This window comes from Arachis stenosperma, chromosome 7, assembly GCF_014773155.1.
Source record: "Arachis stenosperma cultivar V10309 chromosome 7, arast.V10309.gnm1.PFL2, whole genome shotgun sequence".
In the NCBI taxonomy this organism is placed as follows: domain Eukaryota; kingdom Viridiplantae; phylum Streptophyta; class Magnoliopsida; order Fabales; family Fabaceae; genus Arachis; species Arachis stenosperma.
Genome location: NC_080383.1, coordinates 32,227,861 through 32,250,916, shown reverse-complemented (window position 1 = coordinate 32,250,916; position 23,056 = coordinate 32,227,861). Strand labels below are relative to the sequence as shown.

General features: G+C 32.0%; 1 protein-coding gene across 1 annotated transcript; it reads left to right on the top strand.

Annotated features, from left to right (window-relative positions):
* The first annotated feature begins 800 nt into the window (after positions 1-800).
* Positions 801-5,784, top strand: LOC130940501 (laccase-4-like). The gene is made up of 6 exons (XM_057868640.1): positions 801-1,011; positions 2,653-2,804; positions 2,899-3,143; positions 3,237-3,365; positions 3,818-4,741; positions 5,263-5,784. The coding sequence occupies exons 1-6, from the start codon at positions 913-915 to the stop codon at positions 5,391-5,393; spliced, it is 1,680 nt and encodes a 559-aa protein (XP_057724623.1). The 5' UTR covers positions 801-912; the 3' UTR covers positions 5,394-5,784.
* Positions 5,785-23,056: the final 17,272 nt, after the last annotated feature.

The following is a 23,056-nucleotide window of genomic DNA, read 5'->3' as shown; positions in this document are numbered from 1 at the left end:
GTAAATTAAATTAGCATATCCCTTGAAGAGTCTAAGAAAATTACTTTTCAAAATGTAGAGTATATATAAGAAAATTTACTTTTTGTGTTAAAGATAGTTGACACAATTAATCTTAAATACGTCCTGCTGGTTCTACAAATTAAAATAACAAATTATTTGAATTCTAACTGAGTTATAAAAGTAATTTATCACAAAACAAGATAAATGAGTTCCAATTTCCTTACAAGTATATTCCAATAAGACTTTGTAGAAAATCTTTGTTAATCCGTTGGGAGGAACATATTATGTCATCTCCTTGACTTAAAAATCAGGTAGAAAACTGTATATCCATTAAGCCAATATGAGTCCGTTAGCTAGGAATTGTTGTACTTTACACAATATGGTTAGACCAAACCCAGCAGCATATATAACATCTGATGTGACCACCTAGTCCATTATAAATGGAAATTAATATATAGAAAAGTATAAGCATAACATAGAATTTCAAAATCCAACTGTATCTTAGCTTCAAAAAAGTGACTTAGTTGATGGGTAACTACTTTGTGTAATACACAAGAAATAAAACAATACAACTTTCTGGCCATCTTCTTTTTGTTATCTATATCTTGGGTGTACAATTTGTCACATATATATATATATATATATATATATATATATATATATATATATATATATATATATATATTAATTATTTGTACTTATAAGAATGTATTAAATTAGTATTCAACCAACTATTTAAAATGACATTGTAACTGAGATTTTTTCTCTTTATAAGGTTGTCCCTCATTCTCCATTTTTGCATTGTGCATTCTAAGAGCATAACTACTAACTAGTCATCAAAGGAGAACCTAGCTAGCCATCTTAAATAACTTTTTTTTTGTTAAATTAATTTCGAAAGGGGTCTTCATCATCATGGAGGTGATCTGGGTTCGAACCATAGCGCTGATCGTGGCGGCTTGCATGCTTCTTCCTCTATCGGCTGAAGCCATGGTTCGCCACTACAAGTTCAATGTAGGTCCATTGCATTACATTAATTCTCAGCTGAATTATCATGTCATGTTAATTAAGCATTAATATAGAATCAAGTTTGTTAAGTTCATGACACTTGAAAAAATATGAGATACAGAAGAAACCATACACGATGTTTCAAATTAGAATAGCATGCATTTTTGCTCTCTTAAATATAATATTTTATTACTTGCTCTGTCTTGAAAATGAAAATTGCATGCATATGATGAAAATAATCTAAATCTATTTATCAAATAATGGAAATGTTTGGTAACTAAAGAAAATCAGCAAAAAACAGTCCTAACTTGTCTTATTTAGTATTTATTAATTGTTGCAACAATTAATAATGCTAAATAAAATAAATTATAGTTATTTTTTTCTTTTGTCTACTTAGCATTACCCATCAAATAAATACTATCAACTATAACCACTTTTCCATGCAAATAATGTCTTATCTAAAAGTATTTATTGCTGCATCAAAGAACGTAAGTGTTATATATGTCTGTAGATCATAATTATCACATAAGTTGTCCTTTGAAATGCATTTTAATAATGTTTCACATTAATACTCGTAAAAAGTCATGAATAGCAAATGTTTTAAGGTGAATTCTATGGTGGTGGCTTTATTACGCTGTCTAAATTATTTAACTTATTTTTATAAGTAAAAAATAAAATGTATAAAATAAAAATAAAATATTTAAAATTTATTAAATATTATTTATTTGTCTTTTTTAATAAATTAGACACAATGTCATCATAGCATTCATTATGTTTTAAAAATTGAACGCTTGATTAAACGGGTAGAATTAAAAATATAAAAATTCAATTAAAATTTAATTGGAATTAAACGAGATATAATAAAATAATATATATATATAAAATATTTTTTTAGAAAAAGTTTTTTAATTATTTTAGATCAGTTAATTACAAAAAATGTATCGGTCGATCCGCTAATCAATTCTTTGACCGATGTTTTTGGTTCTTTAATCGGTTCGTTATCAACTAATTTTTTATGTAAATTATTGATTTTCAATTAATTCGATTGAACTAATAAATTTAGTTCGATTCTCAAAACTACGGTGCATAGATATTAGATAGGCATCGAGGACGTTTTTTTTAATTAACAAACAAGGGTCTATGTGTTTAGTCTAGCTTAATAATGTTCTACATATTTAAGCAGAAACAAGGGTTGCATATTTCTAAGCATAAACTTGGGTAAAAACAGAGCTTTTATAGTTGGAGTGAATCCTCTGTAATATTATTCATTCTTCTCTGTATATTTTTTAGTTAAAATTTCATTGGCGATACATTTTATTAGTTGCTTCAATCAGAATTTTTAAATCTACCAAGATCCCCTTGAAATGCAAAACATTTTCTTTCTTCCAATTCGTTCCAATTGGAATTTTTTGCTGGTTAATCACTTTATTATAAATTAAAAAAATGTTAGATCCCCCTATTTGAACCGCTAAAAAATATGACATGATAATTCATATCTTTATCGAACAGCAAGTTGCTAATAAGTAGCACTATTGTTTGAGCAATGCAAGGCACTCATCAAACTACTCTTCGAGTTTGGTAGTTGCAGTTACACATTTTATTCGTCAAAGTTAGCAATTGCAATCACACTAATTTTATTTTATTCAGGTGGTGATGAAGAATGCAACAAGATTGTGTTCCACAAAGCCCATAGTAACCATAAATGGGAAATTCCCAGGCCCCACAATCTATGCTAGGGAAGAGGACACTGTTTTGGTTAAAGTTGTTAACCATGTCAAATACAATGTTAGCATCCATTGGTAGGTCTAACATAACTATTTAATCTACTCTCAATTTTTTTTTTATTGTTATTAATTAATTTGTTTTGAAAAATAATTTATTGAAATTAAATAGGCATGGGGTGAGGCAGTTGAGGACTGGTTGGGCCGATGGGCCGGCTTACATAACCCAGTGTCCGATTCAACCAGGCCATGTTTATGTTTACAATTTTACCCTCACAGGGCAGAGAGGTACCCTTTGGTGGCATGCACATATCTTATGGCTTAGGGCCACTGTCCATGGTGCCATTGTTATTCTGCCCAAGCTTGGAGTTCCTTACCCTTTTCCAAGACCTCATATGGAACAAGTTATAGTATTGAGTTAGTTTCTAACCTCTTCATGTAAACTACTTTAATTTGAAACCATGTTATATAGTCAAATATAAATCTAAAAAATGTTTCAATTTGATTCAGGTGAATGGTGGAAATCAGATACTGAAGCTGTAATTAACCAAGCTTTGAAATCTGGATTGGCTCCAAATGTTTCAGATGCCCACACAATAAATGGCCATTCAGGACCTATTCAGCATTGTGCTTCACAAGGTGAAACACATTGACATATGTTAGAAAAAAAAAAAAAAACCGCATACAAAAAATTAGCCTTCAAATCAATGATTATACATTTGTGTATAAATATATGTTATTTAACTTTTCTTTAAGAGAAATGTTAAAAAGTTATCAGAATTTATTGTGTTTAACTATCAGTTAACCATTAAATTTAAAAGTATGAGATAAAGTATATTATTGGAACACTAGACTAAAGGAATTCAGTTGATTATTAAGTAATAACAAAAACACAATAAATTATAATGATCACCTAGCATTATATTTCATATGGTGACTGATTTGGTAGATGATTTTTGTGTATAGGTAGCATGATTGATGTTAGATATACACTAAAATTCATAAATTACAATAAACAAGCCATTAGTAAATTTAAGTTTGATGTAATGATTGATTGTATAAAAAAAGTAATTAATGCGTTGTGTGAATAGGAGGATTCAAGATCCAAGTTGAAGCTGGAAGAACATACTTACTAAGAATCATCAATGCTGCACTGAATGAAGAGCTGTTCTTCAAGGTTGCAGGGCACAAACTCACGGTGGTGGAGGTGGACGCCGTGTACACAAAACCATTGAAGACAGACACCATAGTCATAGCACCTGGCCAAACCACAAACGTTCTGTTAAAGGCGAATCGAGCGGCCGGCAAGTACATGGTAGCAGCATCACCGTTCATGGACTCTCCAATCGCAGTGGACAACATAACCGCCACTGCGATGTTACACTACAGCAGCTCATTAGGTTCCACCATAACCACCCTGGCTTCTCTTCCCGCCAAAAATGCCACACCAGTCGCCACGAATTTCGTCGACTCGCTAAGAAGCTTGAACTCCAAGAAATACCCTGCAAGAGTGCCATTGGAGCTTGATCACTCATTGTTCTTCACCGTTAGCCTCGGGGTGAACCCGTGCGCCACTTGCGTCAACGGAAGCAGAGTAGTTGCTGCCATCAACAATGTAACCTTTCTTATGCCAAGAATTTCTCTTCTAAACGCACATTTCTTTAGTATAGGCGGCGTCTTCAGTGACGATTTCCCGGCGAAGCCTCCGGTGGTGTATGACTTCACGGGCAAGAAACAGCCGGCGAATTTGAGGACTGATAGAGGGACGAGGGTGTACAGACTTGCTTACAACGAAACGGTTCAGATAGTGTTGCAAGATACCGGAATGATAACGCCGGAGAACCATCCTATTCATCTCCATGGATTCAATTTCTTTGTTGTAGGTAGTGGAAAGGGGAATTTCAATGCCAAAAGGGATGCTAAAAAGTTTAACCTTGTTGATCCTGTGGAGAGAAACACTGTTAGTGTTCCATCTGGTGGCTGGGCCGCTATAAGGTTCAGGGCTGATAATCCAGGTAAAATCTATCAATTTTTCATTTTTATTTTTTAGAAAAATTAATGGATACTTGGTTTGTCTCTCGGGTCAAATATTTCCATTAGAAAAACTAATTTTTGAGTAGGCAATATTAATTGGTTTTTTATGATAAAATTATTTTTTTATTTTTTGTTTTTGAAAAATTCAGAATTTAGGATATAGAATTTAAGATTTTGGATTTGAGATTAAAACTTTAAGATTTATAATTTAAATTGTTTAAAAAAATTACTTGATGTTGACTGAGAAAAATTGAAACAGTATTTTTTTTTTGAAATAGTATTTATCCAATGCAACCACCATCTAAAAGTATTGTCATCTTTATTTTATTTGTGACTCTGAATTTTCTATCAATTTCACTAATTTAAAAATTCATAAAACTCTTGATTTAATCTGAATCATTGGTTAAAAAATTACCAATTTTCTTATGCTAGCATCTGTTACTGGACCAATTTCTTAATATATAAGATATTTGATGTTATTTATATTATTTATTTTTGTTAGGTGTTTGGTTTATGCACTGTCATTTGGAAGTTCATACAACATGGGGATTGAAGATGGCCTTTGTGGTTGACAATGGTAAAGGACCAAATGAATCTTTACTTCCTCCTCCAAGTAACCTACCCAAGTGCTAAGAAGAGTTGCAGTGGTTATATATAACGGTGAAAATTTATATACAGTTGTCTACATATAAATTTGATTAAGTTGTTGTATAACAATTTTTAACTATTAATTTTATATAAAGACAACTATAAATAAATTTTTACTGGATATAAAAAGCTTTTGCCTGCGGAGGGATAAGGGGAAATGTACAAAGGGAATCATCAAGGATAATTCTCTTGCATTATTGAGTCAAAGGGATAAAACATAAGTTGCTAATAGCAAGTTAGCAACATATATAAGACTAATTAACATGCTTTTAATTACTTCCTCTGTTTTCTTTCCCTTCATTTATTCATTTTTTTGTGCTATGATTTGTATGTACTTCTCATATTTCTGCTTCTTGAATGATTTAATTTGATTTCATGTAATGTAATTATATATACAAGAATGTAGTTCAAATATAATTTTTCTTACACATACAATGCTCGTCGGACTCTAAAGAATTTTAAAATATGGGAGGATAATCTTTTACACTTCATATTTCATTTATTGAATAGAGCATATTAGAATATATTAAAGATATTATAAGTTAATATTGGCTCCATATCTAACACTTGAATACAAAAAGGACCCAAAAAGCATGATTGTAAATAGTAATTAGGGTAAAGTACTAAATTAGCCCTTATGTTTAGACGTAATTCTGTTTTGGTCCTTAAAGTTTAAAGTATCCTATTTGAATTTAAAAAAGTTTCATTTAGTATTAATTTAGTCCCTCAGTGGGGTTAAAATTAAATAATTAACGAAATGTCCTACATAATAACCGTAGAAGACAAAATTGATAATCTGAAGAACAAGTATCAACTCCAGAAGTACAAAATCAACCGTTGATGCATCAATACATTTATTTATCATTCTCTTTAGTTCTATAGAAAATATTTTATTTATATTATAAGAAAAATAATAAATAAATGTATTGATGCATCAACGGTTAATTTTGTGCCTCTGGAACTTATACTTGTTCTCTAGATTATCGATTTTATTCTTGTACTATTGTTATGTAGAATATTTCGTTAATTATTTAACTTTGACCTCACTGTGGAACTAAATTGATGCTAAATGAAACTTTTTTGGATTCAAATAGGACACTTTAAATCTTAAGGACTAAAACAGAATTACGCACAAATATAAGGGATCAATTTAGTACTTTACTCTAGTAATTAATACATGTATATTTCTTGAAAATTTTATTAAATATCATAAACATTACATTAAGAAAACATACGTGAGAACTTGAAGAAAATATTCAATAGGATTTGTAGAGGCTAATTAAAAATCAATTGTTAAATTCTATCTTCTTTATATTATTATTATTATTATTATTATTATTATTATTATTATTATTATTATTATTAATGGTTTATATCTCATTAGATTTATAGATGTCACCTTAGTTAGGTGGATTATTGTTATTTCATCTTCAAGCATTGTATGTTTTCAGGTTAACCTACTTAGTACAGATAAGATATGACAATAACTATATGCAATAGCTGAGGATACAAATCAACAACATTATTGTTAATGTAAAATGATCAAGGGACATAAAGATGTACAAAACGAGATATTGATCTCGTTTTCATATTTTATGTTGTTTTTGTATTTGTTGGGCTTGAATTAGTTGAAATGGCCTAACTTGTCGAGAAGAGAGTCTTCACTTGGATGTTTATATGGCCTACCTTTGCAAAATAAGCATTCTTTTGTATACACAACAAAACACCTTCTCAAGGGAAAAAAAAAAAAAAAAGACAGAAAGTCCATCTTATAATTAATACTTACCCACAATTTTGAAACTGCATTTGGGTTCATCCAATCATTATCCTATAATTAACACTTAAACGCCTGGAGTATCAGTCCAGCCATTTTAGTTTAGAGGATCTTCAATATTCAATTTTAGTTCAATTTACTTTGGGTATTACAAATATCACATCAATATTTGTAAGATCATGTATTATAAATAGTAATTTGAGACTAAATTATAAAATTTATCACTTTAATATTTGATTTTAATATTAAATTGTATAAAAAATAATAAAATTTAATTAATTTTCTATAAATAAAATCTTCTTTTTAAAATAAGATCGATCTTATTTCATTAATCAGTTATAATATGACGTAAAATTTAAAATCGTTTTATTTCACGTCAAATCTAAAACTTCAGAAACACTCTATTAAAATTCATATTAATTTTAATTCTGCAACAAATATGGTTAGATATTATATATCATTAAAATTAGAAAAAAATTAAGGGATTTGTATTTTGATTTTCAAGAAACCATTTATGTTAACTTCTAAAATCAATGAAACAACGTTGAATTGATATTACATGAATTAGGGATATCGATATAATAAAAAATAAAACTAATTAGATAGAGGAGAAGAATGATTTAGAGTGTATTAGAGTAAATCTTTATAATAGTCCTTAAAATTCACGCTATTACTTAAAATGGTTCTTGAGATCTAAAATTTTTAATAATAGTCCTCTAGATAAAGCTCCAAGTACCATAGTGATTCCTGTGTCATTTTTAGCGCTAAGTCAGTCGTCGGAGTGCTGATGTGGCCATCCGTTGCCACGCTGGACAGTCCTAATGGCTAGATCGATGATGTGGATTCATTCTAATTTGGACCTAATTTGGTCCTTCTCCCAATTTATAACCCTAATTCCAAAAGTACAGAGCATCTTTTTTTGCATTTTTCATCCTCATATCTTTCTTTCTTCTTCATCTTCTTCCTCAATAAAGACTCTAACTTTTATCAATATCGAAAATCTCCAAAAAAAAGTACCTTTGGTGAGTCCACCAACTATAATTGCAGCAATAACCTTATCCAAGCTCTCCATGTTCTCAAAGCTTTGTTTGATCAAATTCTGGGATTTCAAGCCTCTAAATCCGCTTAAAACGCTTTTGAGTGAGAAAAAATGTAGCTTAGAAGAGTTGCATTCATCATTTTTGGTAAAAATATTGTGCTAATTAATGTTAATTAAGAACAAGTTTTGAACAACATTGTTCTAGTTGAAATTTAAATTAAAATAATATAGATAAATTGATACCAAGTAAGAACAGGTAAATGTAGAGTCCAAGAGTAGTAATAAGTAGTAGTAGTGTAGCACAGAAGAGAGGTTCAAGTGCAGATCCACAGAAGCGGTGAAGCACAAACTAAAATATACATCGTGGTTGGTTGCGGTGCTACTGCATTCGACATATCTAAGAAGAGAAGGATGAGGTTGGAAGGATAGGAGGAGTAGGAGCGCGGGATTCTAAGAGTTTGCACGAGCTCTTTACAACCTTATCTGGCTCTGATTTTGATGAGATCAATATCGAAGAAGAAAGAGAGAGATGAGGAAGAAGGTGAAGAAGAAAGTAACAGATAAGGAAGTAGATGAAAAACACAGAAGACATGCTCTGTACTTTTGGGATTAGGGTTATAAATTTGGGAAGGGACCAAATTGGGTCCAAATTGAAATGAATCCACATTATCTAAGGGTTGGAACTATCCATCATGGCAAAGGATGACTACATAAGCACTTCGATGGCTGACTCAGCACCGAAAATGACATAGGGACCACTATGGTGCTTGGAGCTTTATCTACAAGACCACTATGGAGAATATAATTTTATATCTCGAGGACCATTTTGGGTAATTGCGTGAATCTCAGGGACCATTATAGGGATTAAATCGAGTGTATTACGACATGCATCCCAATATAATGAATACAAACATTAACTCAAACGAAATTAATTTTTCTTTGAACTAAATTCCTTTAAAACTCGACCTTGTTTACACCCGTTAATAACAAGGGAGAAAATTATGCTAAAACTAATGAGTGATGATTGAGCAATGATCCTCAAAGTATGGTTACAAAAAGGAAAGAGGCGAGAAAGATGAATTTAACAACAACTAGAAGAGAAACTCTGATCTTTTCTATTTTTCGATAGAGTAAAGTACTATTTTGATACTCGAAGTTTGAACTAAGTTTTAATTTGGTCCTTAATATTTTAAACATTCTATTTTTGTCCCAAAAAATTTTAAATATGTTCAATATTGTCATACCGTGAAATTTATACGAATAGTTAACGAAATGAATGATGTGAATATTAACAGTGTTATTGTTAAGTCATATCTTCTTCCTTATATTAGAGAAATATAACCAAAACCTTCTTATAAAAATTTTTCTTCTCGATTTTCTTCTTGTATAAAAAATTCCAAATTTCATCAATCACCCATTAACGTTTCAAAATCAAAGAAAAAGTTTTTCGTTGGTGATCGTTGGTGAGTTAATGTTACTTATGTGCTAAAATCAAAAGTTATTGACTATTAAATATGCTAATTGTTTGTGTTAGATTTAACAGTGGGATAATATTGAACCCATTTAAAATTTTTTAGAACTAAAATAGAATGTTTAAAACTTTTTGGGATTGAAATAAAGCATTTAAAACGTTAAGGACCAAATTAAGATTTGACCCAACGGTTGGGGATCAAATAATACTTTATCCTTTTCATAATTGAATAAAGGTTTAACAATCCAAATAAATGCAACAGATGTTTAAACACACTTTCAAAAGAAAACCATAAGTGTTTTGGTTTGCATTTTATTTTCTGTTTTTATTTTTAATATTTTCTATTTTTAGAATTTTGTGAAGAAAAAGAGAAAATACGAAATAAAAACAGAAAACAGGATTTTATTGTTTTTACTGTTTTCTCTTTTTCTTATACAAAATTTCAAAAAAAAAAAATACTAAAAATAAAAACAGAAAATAAAAATACAAATCAAACGCATCCTATGTTTTTATTTATTTTTTCTTTTAGATGTTTGGCTACTTTTCATTTTCATTGTGAATAACTTAAGTTTGAACACCTGTTTTTTGATACGTGAATATATCCAAACAAAATAGTTGCATTCATAAGACCTCAAAATCAAAATTTTTCTTAGTTTAGTCCATATTAACAATGATAGTTAACAAGGCCTAATTTCTCTTGAAGAGAATTTTTCTCTTTAGAAAGGAGAGTTCAAAGCAAATTACATCAATCTTGTTGGTAAGGTTATTAGTGATAAAGAACTGGCCTTTAAAACCATCAAGAACACATTGTTCGGAATATGAGAAAACTCAAAGGGGGTATCAATATCTGAAGTAGAGAAAAATAAAATTCTAGTAAGTATTAAAATCAAAAGGAGATATATGTAAATATTGAAAGAAGGCCATGTAGCATACGAGGACAACTACTCAATCTACAGCTATGGACACAAGAAAAGTCCATTTTTGAGGTTAAACATGATTACATGGAGATGTGGGTGTAAGTTGGGCTTCATCAGGAGTTTATAAGTGTAGAAACAGCAAGAAGCATTTGCAATATGATGGGGAATATTGTAAAGGTCAAGGATCCAAAGGCAGAAGAGATACTAGAAAGAATGTATCTGAAAAGAATAACATTTGTATGGAATGAGAACCGAGAGTTTTCAGTATGGTAATGGTGTCCACATACATAATATAAAAGGTCCTGGGAAAGCCAGAGGCGAATCTAGAACTTCGACACTTAGATTTAAAGTTAAAACTTATAATTTGAAACCATAACAGGGTAATCTATTTAAGGCGCTTAGATTTTAATCCACTTTCTAACTTAACCCTTCACAAGTTCTACCATTCCTCTAAAACTCCGATGGAACTGTTCTCGTCACTCCTCCGCCAGACAAGGGGCCTCTTAGTTGCACAGACAAACAATACAAGTAAGGAAAACATAAATAGGATGCAGTTACAACATATAAAGCATATAGCAAGTAGACATAGTAATGCAAATAGGCAAACCCAGATAATGCAAACTCAATCAAAACAAACAAATGCATATGATGAATGTCTGCCCTATGGCTGTGAGTCTCATCTATCGGTTACAAAGCCAAACTCGACATATCCGATAGCTAGTCCTGGACAGAACACCACAACATGGAATAGGTATTACTCGTCTCCCCATGCCGGTGTTTTACCCAACCCAGAGTAGGTATTACTCGTCTACTTAGGTAGGTGCCTCAAACCATAACTCGGGTAGGGATTACACGTCTATCCACAGGCCATGACTCGGATAGGAATTACTCGTCTATCTTTGGATAGGAATTACTTGTCTCCACTCAAAATCGTATCATACTTATGGATTACTCATCTATTCTTAAAGTTATGTCTCGGATAGGGGTTACTCATCTATCCCTAAAGTCATTACTCAATATCTCATTCAATTCATCATGTATTCAGAGTTTCAACATTCCTCAAGCTCAAACTCACCACCTCACAATCTTTTTTCACTTCCAAGTTACCAGCTCTTCATAGTTCAACCCACTTCACTATCATTACAACTAAATTCTAGGGTCTTGGAGAGTAGAAATAGAGGTTTAGAGGTTAAAAATCATGTTAAAATCACAAAACTCAAGTTGCTGAAAAATAGGGTCTTGCATACGCATGCATGGTCTCACATATGCGGAGGTGCATTTTTTCCCTGCTCGCGTATGCATGTACTCCTGCGTATGTCGGGCATCAAAACAGAATAGAATACCCGCGTCGCGTGCAAGTGTCTGTGTACGCAACCCCTTTAAATTCTCATTCTCGCGTAAGCATACACCCTATCGCGTACGCGGGACATCAAAATAGAATGGAATGCCTGCGTCGCGTGTGTGATCGCGTATGTGAGTTCTGTAGAATGGCTAAAAATTTTTAAGTGTTGCAAAATTTTATTTTATACATCAAACTTCCGACGCGCATAACTTTTTCGTTAAAAATCGTTTTTTATCCATTTTTTGAACGGCATAAACTTCACGAACCCAATTTTCATTTAAGAGAAATTTGGGGGTCCGGAAGCCGAGTTATGGTGCGTCAAAATTTCTTCAAAAATAAGTTTTTCTCAACAAATCTTAAACCTTTATTTTTACCAATTTCTTTTACCAAAATGAAACTTCTACCACTCAAAATGACACCAACCACATCTAACACAGCGCATATCCTATCACAACCATCCATACCTCAATTTAATAATCTTTATCCAAAAAATTCTCAATTATACAAAAATATTTCTCAATTTATCAATATTCATATACCCTTATTCATTATTCTCATTCATCACCATCAAAATCATCATTCATCAATCTATTTCGCCAACCACAATCACATTCACATCATGATTCATTTATCTAATCAAACATCATCAGTTCTACATACATTGTCAACTAAATCACTAAATATGCTCCAAACTCATAATTTAACTTATCCTAGATCGTCTAGCCTAAGTTTTCACAAGACATTATATATTACAAATGAGAAACCAAAACCACACCTAAGCCGATTCCTCCCTAGCCAAAGACACCTCAAAGTAGCAAGATCACAAGCCTCCACCACCAAAATTCCAGCACTCAAGCTTAATCCAACTTCCAACCTCCTCAAATGTGTTCCAAGTCACATATACACTTCCTAATTCATATTATTACATCCACATACACAAATTCAATATCTAAACTCATATAATCAAAGAATTCACAAGGGTTTGAGAGTTCTTACCTTACCCATGCATCAAATGAACAAAACCCAATATTTTTCTCAAGCTAACTCAAGCCTAAAACATCAAAATCACATAATTTATCAAACTCAAAACCCCCAAATTTCGAATTTAAAAAGGAAAAGGCTGAGTGAGATTCTGAGATTTTCTTACCAAATTTATTTGTGGATTTTTGTAGAGAATTTCAAGGCGAACACGTGGTCAGAGAAGGGGGGCAAGCGACGCGACGCCATGATGGAGGCCGGCGAGAGGCGGCGACAAAGAGGAAGGGGAAGGAGAAGGGAGCGGGTTGGGGAAAAGGAAGAGGAAGTGCTCCGGTTGAAGAAGGGGCTTGGGTTTTTTTTTAATTAATACAAAACGACGTCGTTTCAGCTTTTCGATAGATGAAAAGTGCCTTAGGGACTACTATAAATCTTGCAATGTAAGTTCAAGAATGAAATTGGATAACTATTAACTTCAAGACTATTTTAAAATTCGAGTACAATTTTAAGAGCCACTTTAAGACTTAACTCAGTCAATACACTAATTTAACACAACAGTACTCATATTACATCTCACCAAATCCCCTCAAACACATATATGATTATTCCCTGCTCTTAGAATATCCACTGTTGATAAGGATGATCAAATCCCTTTGCATCAAAGACTTACTAAGGTGGGTGCATAAAAGGAACAACTCTCTTTATAAACTCAACGAGATTTTGATGAATCCTTTGTTAAAAATTTAATTATACCTTCCGAAAGCCATGTCAAAACCTTCGTCTATCAAAGTCATCTAGAGCAAGCTGGCGTGTAAGATAAGTTCAACCATGCAATATGTTAAACCCTAACAGGATCGCCAATTCACCATTGGCAATTTGATTTTATCATATTTATGAATTAATTAACCTCCCTATGGTATCAACTATAGTTGCAAAAAATATACATTAGTCTTCATTGTATATGAATCAACTTACTTGGGTTGATTTAATAATTAATTGATTAGTTTGTTTAAGTAAATGTTAGAAGTTCGAATTTCGTCTTATATATATAACAATTTTTTTTATTAACGACAAACTCTTAAATAGAGTTTAAAATCTATAACTGATTAATTCTTAACCTGGCAAGTTGGAGAGATATCGTACAATCAAAAGCACACACCTATATCATCACGTTCTAATATCATACACGATTTCCTTCTTTGGCTAGTGTCTTTAATTTCTTCATCAATCATCATCATCTACTCACCATTCTTTCTTTTTTAAAATTCGGGCCCTCATCATTTGTTAGGAGCAGACCCACTACACATTTTAATCTTATTTCCTTATTTTCAAAAATATGATTGAATTTGTCAGATGGATTAGACTTTACTGTGTGGCCTTTGCAGGTTGTTTTTTTCTTAATATCTTTGTCGGAGCTTTGCCTCCCAATATATATGGGGGATTTATTTTTTTCCCGGCCCCCTACAGTTCAATGCATATTACATCATTCATGGAAGTCTTGGATCCAGTTAGCAAAACTTAAATTAAAATATTCTATTTTTTTATTTTGCTCTTTATTATATTGCTCCAACGAATGCACCACATTGATGTCCATAAAGAATCATTATTGAACAAATAAGTAAACAATGCTCCGGTTGGTACACCCACAAAAATCAAATTAAAAAGAATAGAATATTATATACATATATTTAGAGTAATTAAAAACAATAGAATATTATATACATATATTTAAAATAATACTAACAAGTTATAACTCAAATGACATAGTTTTTTATACTTACCTGTAAAATCATGGGTTCGAATCTCTCTATCTTTGGTAAAAAAAAAATAACTTTTTTCAACTAATTTTAACTAATTATTTTAAAATATTTTATTTTTTTTTTAAATTTTAAACCCTAAATCATAAACTCTTAACTTTAAATTATAAAATTATAAATCTAAACCTTAAAATTGATTAACCCATAAAGACATTTAATAGGTTCTTATAGTAATGTAACAAGTATTATTAATCTTATTAGCTCTAGTGCCAAGATTCCAAGAACATATTGGTCATATAAAATGAAGATTTCAAAGACACTGCGCCCTAGCATTACTCATGAATAACTTTCATTTTCATATCTGCTTCTAGCAATGCATGCGAAGAATATATATTATCATATTATTGTTAATACGTAGCCTCTGTTTTCATACACTTCATCTTCAAATAATGTCTTCAAAACCTAGCAATAATGCAATATAATTATCATGTTGAAGATTATTAAGGAATATATAATGCAATATAATTTGTGTCTTTTATTTTATTACTAAATTAATTTATTATTAAGAAATAAATATATAATGCAATTGAGTAAAATTTTATAAAATATTTTTATGAACTAATTAATTAGTCAAAGTTTTTGTAAAAAAATAATTTATTCAAATAAAAAATTATTAAAGACCAATTTAAAAACATCTCTTTATATTTTGATATCTTAAATCTTAAATCTTAATAAAGACTTCATATTTTATTTATTTATTATAATATTTTTAATCTGATAAATAAAAAATTAATTTATTATAAATTTAAATTTTATTTAAAATTTATGATTGATCAATATATTACTACATACACATAATAAAATTTAAATTATCAACACTTATTTAAACGAATAAATAAATTGACCACTCTAAAAAGAATTGATACTCATAAAATGTTATTGGTTATGTTCTTGCTTGAATGCACTTCCATCAGAGGCAGAGATCCACGTGTGGAGATAAATACGTTACTAACTAACGTTATTAATTGTGTTAGTTGTGCTTGTGCAATTGTCACGTTATTTTAATTCTTCCATATTTTCTTTAAAAAAAGTAAACAAAGTTAATAAAGTGCAAATTTTATTTTTATCAAGTGACTACTTTTCATAATGATTTGCAATTATTATTATAAAAAAATGTAACAATAAATAAAAAAAGACAAGCATTGCGTTGGAGGGGACACGAATTAGGTGTAGACGTGTAGTGTGTAGGGATACTTCTTGGCTGGATATGCATGCTTGCACATGAGCAAAGGTGGACACATTCTATAATGGTATGCATTCTTGGGAGGGAACCCTAATGAAAGGTAGACCAAACCCTAATTAAATTTTTGTTTCCGACTTTTCTTTAGACTTTTTATGCAGGGGAATCTTTCCTATTATGGAAATTATTTGGTGCTGACTCATACATACCAAAGCCCATTATTATATTTATTCATTTATTTATCAATCAACGTATTTTTCAATTTATTTTCTCAACCATGTTAATATATTTGTTATTCTTTATTGAATTAGGTGTGACACTCTTTTCCGTAAAAATTGTCCATTCCCCCATCTTAGAAGGATGATAATTGACAAGTGACAACAGAGTAGAATGTTTATGGCTAGCTAGGACGAGCTTATAGTCTTGAACTAAGTATGGTGTGTAGTCTAGAATGGGTGCCCCAAACCCACCACCACCACCTTGTGCTAGTTTGGTGCTACATATTTGGACGAACGAAACATTGACAATCCTCCTTAAACATGGTGAATAGTAGGATTAGGGATATAGATAGACTTCGGATTATTAGGGGTTCTGACACCACTGTCATCCTACAGCCATATTATGTTTGTATCAAAAAAGTTTTGCATATAAATATAATTTTATATTGTTATTTCAATAAAAGATAATTTTTATATATATCCACAGTGTGAATAGTCATGTCTGATTTATTTGGAAGATAATAAGTTATTTTCGTTGAAGTTTGGAGTGAAAACTTATAGTTTGATTTTCATCGAAATTTTTCTAATATTAATCAACATTCATCAAGTACAAAATATTCGACAAATTTCAAATAATGGAAAGTTATAAGTACTGTGGGTTTAATTCACGTATAATAGGACCAAGTAAAACATATTTGAGGAACAATAATGCTCTACATCTATGCAATGGCGAATCCAAAAAAAATAAGTAATGAGAATAAAAATATAATAAAAATTAGGTATAGATATTTTTTTTTTTACTTTTTACGATATCTAACAAGTTAAGGACTAATCCGTTATGAATTTGAGTTCTATTTAAAAATTTACAATTGGCCGACAATGAGTTACTATACACACGAGACAGAATTTGAACCCTCAATGCTTACTTAAGCTGACGATTATACTGATTACTCGACTAATCCAAATTAATTTAGATATATTCAAAATTTTAAATTAGAACTATCTATATATTTTGATAAGAACTAAAAATATACACACAATCACTCATTATAATATTTAAAATAATAAAAATATAATTTTATACGCATAGTATAATATTTAAAATAACAAAAAAATATGTATAATGACTTTTTTTTTTATTTTTAACATGACTAAATATTATTTTTTATATATATTTTTAAATAATTATTTTACTTTTTTATTATATCATATTTAATTGTCAAATTTATTTATTATATAGTCTTTGTAATATAAATAAATTTTTTAACCAAAATAATTACAGTATATTAAGATATAGATAATATATTTTTTATCTTAAATAATTTTTAAAAAATCACTAATAATTTAAGTTGTATTAATTAAAAAGCTAAGTTTAATTTAATTATTAATTAATTAATTAATTAATATAATAAAATTAATTATCACTAATTTTTAAATTTATTATTTATTTTTCATAAAATAATATAATTATTATTATGTGTTAAGTTTAACAAAATATTTTTTAACATAAAATACAAAAAACATTATTTATATTTTATTTTGAGACAAATATAATATAATAAGTGATATATATAATAGTATTAATTTTTTTAAAAAAATTTTGTGGGGGCAAATGCCCCCTCTATGTTAAACGTGCGTCCGTCCCTGCATCGATGCAAAAACTCTAACCAAATCATTCAAACAATTTTTTATTAACGCGTCTCTCCCCATCTCCAAGTTGTTTGTCATACATGCGCTCTCCCATATTGACGTAAACCTTCTCTGCTCAATGTAAAGCTCTCGTGGTTCTTCTTTGCTCTCGTCGTTCTTCTCTGCTAGCGTATTTCTTCTTCGTTTTCTTTTTCAATCTGCAGTTGCATTTATCTTCTTCCTATTCTTTTTCGTTTTCTTCTTCGATATGCACATAGCATTTATCTTCTGAATCGAAAAAATGAATGATTCAACTTCAAATCAGTTGAATGAGAGCGATTTAGATTATTCTTCTGAAACGAATCAAGCAGACAAAGTTTGGATTATTCAATTTTGAATTGAATTGAATGGCATGCAATTGCTAAATTCTAGATGTAGGTGTTCTGAATTGGATTGAATTGAATTGAATTGAATGGAATGCAATCTCTGAATTCTAGACGCAGGTATTTCAAATTTGATTTTATATATACAATGATTGGTTCATTTAGCATTGTACATTGGTTTCATTTAGAAAGTATTTCTCGGTTCATTCTAGACGCAAGTGTTCTGAATTTTAATTTATATATTGAACAATAATCGGTTCATTTATTGCTATACAATTGTTTCACATTAATAATATTTTTTGGTTCATTCTGGAGGCAGTTATTCCAATTCGAATTTATATAATGGATAATACTCAGTTCATTTAGTGCTATTCAATGGTTTCACATTAACAATATTTTTTGGTTCATTCTGCAGTTTGGGTGTGTTGTGGATGAACAATTTTTCTAAAGATTGGGATGACTTTCAAGACACTAGAAGAAGCTGAAAAGTTCTACAAAGATTATTCTAAACTTGCCGGCTTTTCTACCAAAATAGGGAACATGAATCGGAAGGGAGACGAGATTAAGAATCAACTAATCGTATGCAGCAGAGAGATGAAGTGAAAATCCAAGATATCTCCAACTCTGAAGAAAAATTCCTCAATCGGAATAAACTGTCCACCCAGGATTTATGTACACATATTGAAGGGCGCCGGTCTTTGGACAATTTTCAAAGTTGTTATGAATCATTCACACCCTTACTATCCAGACCAAGCAGAGATGCTCAAACAACACAGGGAGCTAAGCATGTTCGTGCATCGCACCATCAAAAACAACGAGGAAGCTAGAATCAGACCCAGCAAAACATACCAGTCATCGTAACAGCGGCGGGCAATTTTTGGAAACTAAGTTTTATAGAAAAAGACGTGAGAAATTACATCACAAGGGAAGTACAGAATGTTTTAGAACAAGAGGATGCCAAAGAATTTGGGAAGTACTTCTTAAGAATGAAAGAGAAGAATCAAAATTTCTTTTCGAGCTCAACCTCGAAGGCGATCACTCCATCAAAAATGCATTTTGGGCCGACGTAAGAAGCAGGACTGCATATGAGTATTTTGGAGACGTGGTTTCATTTGACACCGCCCACAACACAAACAGGTATTCGGTTCATTTATATATAGTTTTAGGTTCACAATACCAACACATTTTGGTTCATAACTATGCGAGAGTGTCCATTTATGCAGGTACAATCTGGTTTTTGGTTCTTTTATGGGCGTGAATCACCACAGTCAGTCGACACTTCTCGGATGCGCCTTGATGAAAAATGAGGATATCCAATCATTCAAATGACTATTTGAATGTTGGCGGCATTGCATGAGAGGGAAGGCACCAAAAGTTATTCTTACTGACCAATGTGTATCGATGCAAAGAGCCATCAAGATGTGCATGCCAACAACAATTTACCGGTGGTGCATCTGGAACATCATGAAGAAGATCCCAAGCAAATTAATGATGCCAGGGCATCTTGGCTAGTTTTACTAGCCATTTTTTGTATGCTTTAGGTTGGTTTCATGCATTTTCTTAGGAAATAAGCAAGTATTTGGTTGAAAATGCAATCATACCATGATTCAAGCAAACATTGTGAATTTTGAATGATTTTATGAGAATTATGCATATATTGAATGATAAATTAGATGATGCATGATCCCATGATTAAGAGCAAGACTTTGATGCACTTTGTTTGATTGATTTCAGGCCAAAAGAAGAAGAGAAGAGCCACGTTAGTGGTTACGTTAGTTACACTAACGTGGGCACTAACGTGGAAGGAAGAAAAGCCCCAACGTTAGTGAGAAAAGTTAGTGGCATTAACTTTGAAGAAGGAGAGCATGGAACGTTAGCAAGGAAGACCCACGTTAAGAGTCACGTTAGCTACACTAACGTGAACTCTAACGTAGGGACAAAAGGCACCAAGCAACGTTAATGGGGATGGTGAGCCCCAATTACGCTTGCGAAAGGGGTATATGCCAACGTTAGTGGAAAAAGTGAGTGCCACTAACGTTGGCAAAGCAAAAAGACCCACGTTAACAGCCACGTTAACTAAGTTAACGTGGTAGTTAACGTGGAAGGAAAGGGAGATGCCAACGTTAGTGGAAAAAGTGAGTGCCACTAACGTTGGTGAAGCAAAAAGACCCACGTTAACTTCCACGTTAACTAAGTAGTTAACGTGGGCAAAAGTCCCACCTGGCAGCCTGACCATGCCTTCTTCAAACATGCATAACTTGAGCCATAAAGCTCCAAATGAGGTGATTCCAGTGGCATTGGAAAGTAGGATTCCAGAGCTTTCCAAGAATATATGGCACTACATGGTTGAAACTAAATTTGAGGGAGAAAACCTGCCCCGAAAGTGCAAAGATGAACATGGTATCAACCTGTAGTAAGGCCAACTGACCTCTTCACCTTCCAAGAAGTGTAACTCGAGTTGTAGAGCTTCAAATGATGCGCTTCCAAAGGCGTTGGAAAGTAGACATCCAGAAATTTCCAACAATATATAATAATATGGGATAGACATTGATTTTGAGCTAGCGACCAGCGTGCCATGACCATGTTCCACTTCAAAGGAGCATACCTTGAGTTATAGAGATCCAATTGAGGTGATTCCAGTTGCGTTAGAAAGCTGACATTCAGAGCTCTCCAATGATATATAATATTTTATAATGGGCATGAAATTTGAGCACAAACAAGAGGCATCTTTTAAGCCCCAAAAACACCAACTAGGCAGCAAGTGCAACGTTAGCCACAATAACTTTAGCACTAACGCCACACTTGTAGCGTTAGTGTGGCTAACTTTAGCACTAACTTTAGCACCTGAACCTCAACTTGATTCACTTCTCCACCCTCAAGGAAGCAAGCCCACAAGTGTCAACCAATCAAGGCCACAAGAAGCATCTAGAATAGGAATTTTCATTTAATTGTAATTTGCTTTTAATTTCATTTTGTAATTTAGGAGAGCCTATATAAAGGCCTTAGTTTTTACATTGAGGGACATTCTGGAATTGGGGGATTGAAGAGGGGTCTTCGGACTCCCTCTCCTCACACACTTTTCCTTCTCTTTCTTTTCTTTGTACTTTTCATTTATGAATTTTGAAGTTGTCATTTTAGTTTTAATCTTCATCTTTACTTTTCTGCACTTTCTTTCTTTTCTATTTTGGTAGAGCAATGATCAACTAACTCTTTCCATTGGGTTAGAGAGCTCTATTGTGATACAATGGATCAATATTAGTTTTCATTCTTCTTCTTCTATCTTTTCTCTTGATTTTACTAGAGAGCTTTCGATCTTCATCCAATTGGGTAGTTATCTTGGAAAAGAAGCTATTCATACTTGGATCTCTTCTGAACCTTGGAAGAAGAATGAAGAGATCATGCTAGAAATGCTTTCTCATGCTGGACCAAATTGGGTTTGGATGGATATGTGACTATAATCCTATCAACACTTGATTTGGGAATGCATGTGGTATAATCAGTGACCATACTTCATCTCTTCTCATGAGCAATTGACCAAGAAATTGGCTATTGATCAAGATTTGAGAGATTGAATTCCAAGGAATTGGGATCCAATCACTTAAGATTGCCAAGGAGATCAATGAATGCATTGATTGAGGAAGAAGATGAGAATGAACTTGATATGGAGGATTGCAATATCTCTTGATCCTAGTTCTTACATTTACTTTTCTTGCCATTTTACTTCTCTGCACTTTATTGCTTTCTTTACTTTTATGCCATTTACATTTCCTTGTTGCTTATCACTCCAATATGATTCGTCTAACTAGGATAATCAATTAACCATTGATTGCTTAATCCGTTAATCTCTGTGGGATTCGACCTCACTCTTTTGTGAGTTATTACTTGACGACAATTCGGTACACTTGCCGAAGGAAATTTGTTACGAGACAAATTTTCCGTGCATCAATTAAACGGCTACAAGCGACATGAAGAAATCAAACAAGAGATGAGCCGTGTCGTTTGGAACTCGTTCTCAAAAGACGCATTCGACAGAAATTGGAACGATTTTGTCACAAAGTTCGGCGTCAGAAGCAATAAGTGGCTTTCAGGTAACCGACATTTTTAATTCAAATTATTTGATGCTGTTACTTTTTTGGTTAAAATGTGCATAACTTTTGGTTTATCGGAGCTTATGTTTTCGGTTCATTTTGCAGAGCTATACGAAGTTCGCCATTTATTGATTCCAGTTTACCTAGATCACCACTTTTGGGCCGGGATGAGAAGCACACAAAGGAGCGAGAGCATGCACGGATTTTTCAACGAGTTCATCACACAGAACAGCTCCTTGATTCAATTTGTGAAGCAATACGATAATTGCCTAGCAAGTAGAGAGCAGAGAGAGAGAGAGAGAGAGAGAGAGAGAGAGAGAGAGAGAGAGAATTTGATGCTGCAGATTTCACACTGTGATACCATGTGCAACAAAATCAGCAATAAAGGTCCAATTTCAGCATGTATATACTCACGAGAAGTTCAAGAAAGTTCAAGCACAATTCAGAGGAAAGGTGAATTGTATCACAAGATCAAAGCATTCCATCATAGGTTTTACAACATACGAAGTTATAGAGCAGGTTTTTAACTCCATATTCAACAAGTTTTTCATTACCCACGATGCAGTATCACGAGAGGTAAAGTGCTAGTGGCTGTTGTTCAAGTTAAGCGGCATACTGTGTCACCATTCTCTGAGCATCTTAAGCTTCGAACGAGTAAATAATTGGCACCGAAATATATACTGGAACGCTGGAGCAACAACATAAAGAGGAGGCACACACATTAAGAGCAGCCAAGACGAGCCTCTATTGGAGCTGAGAAGCAAAAGATTCAACGATTTGGTGTTTCGGTCGTACAATATTTGCGAATTTGCGTC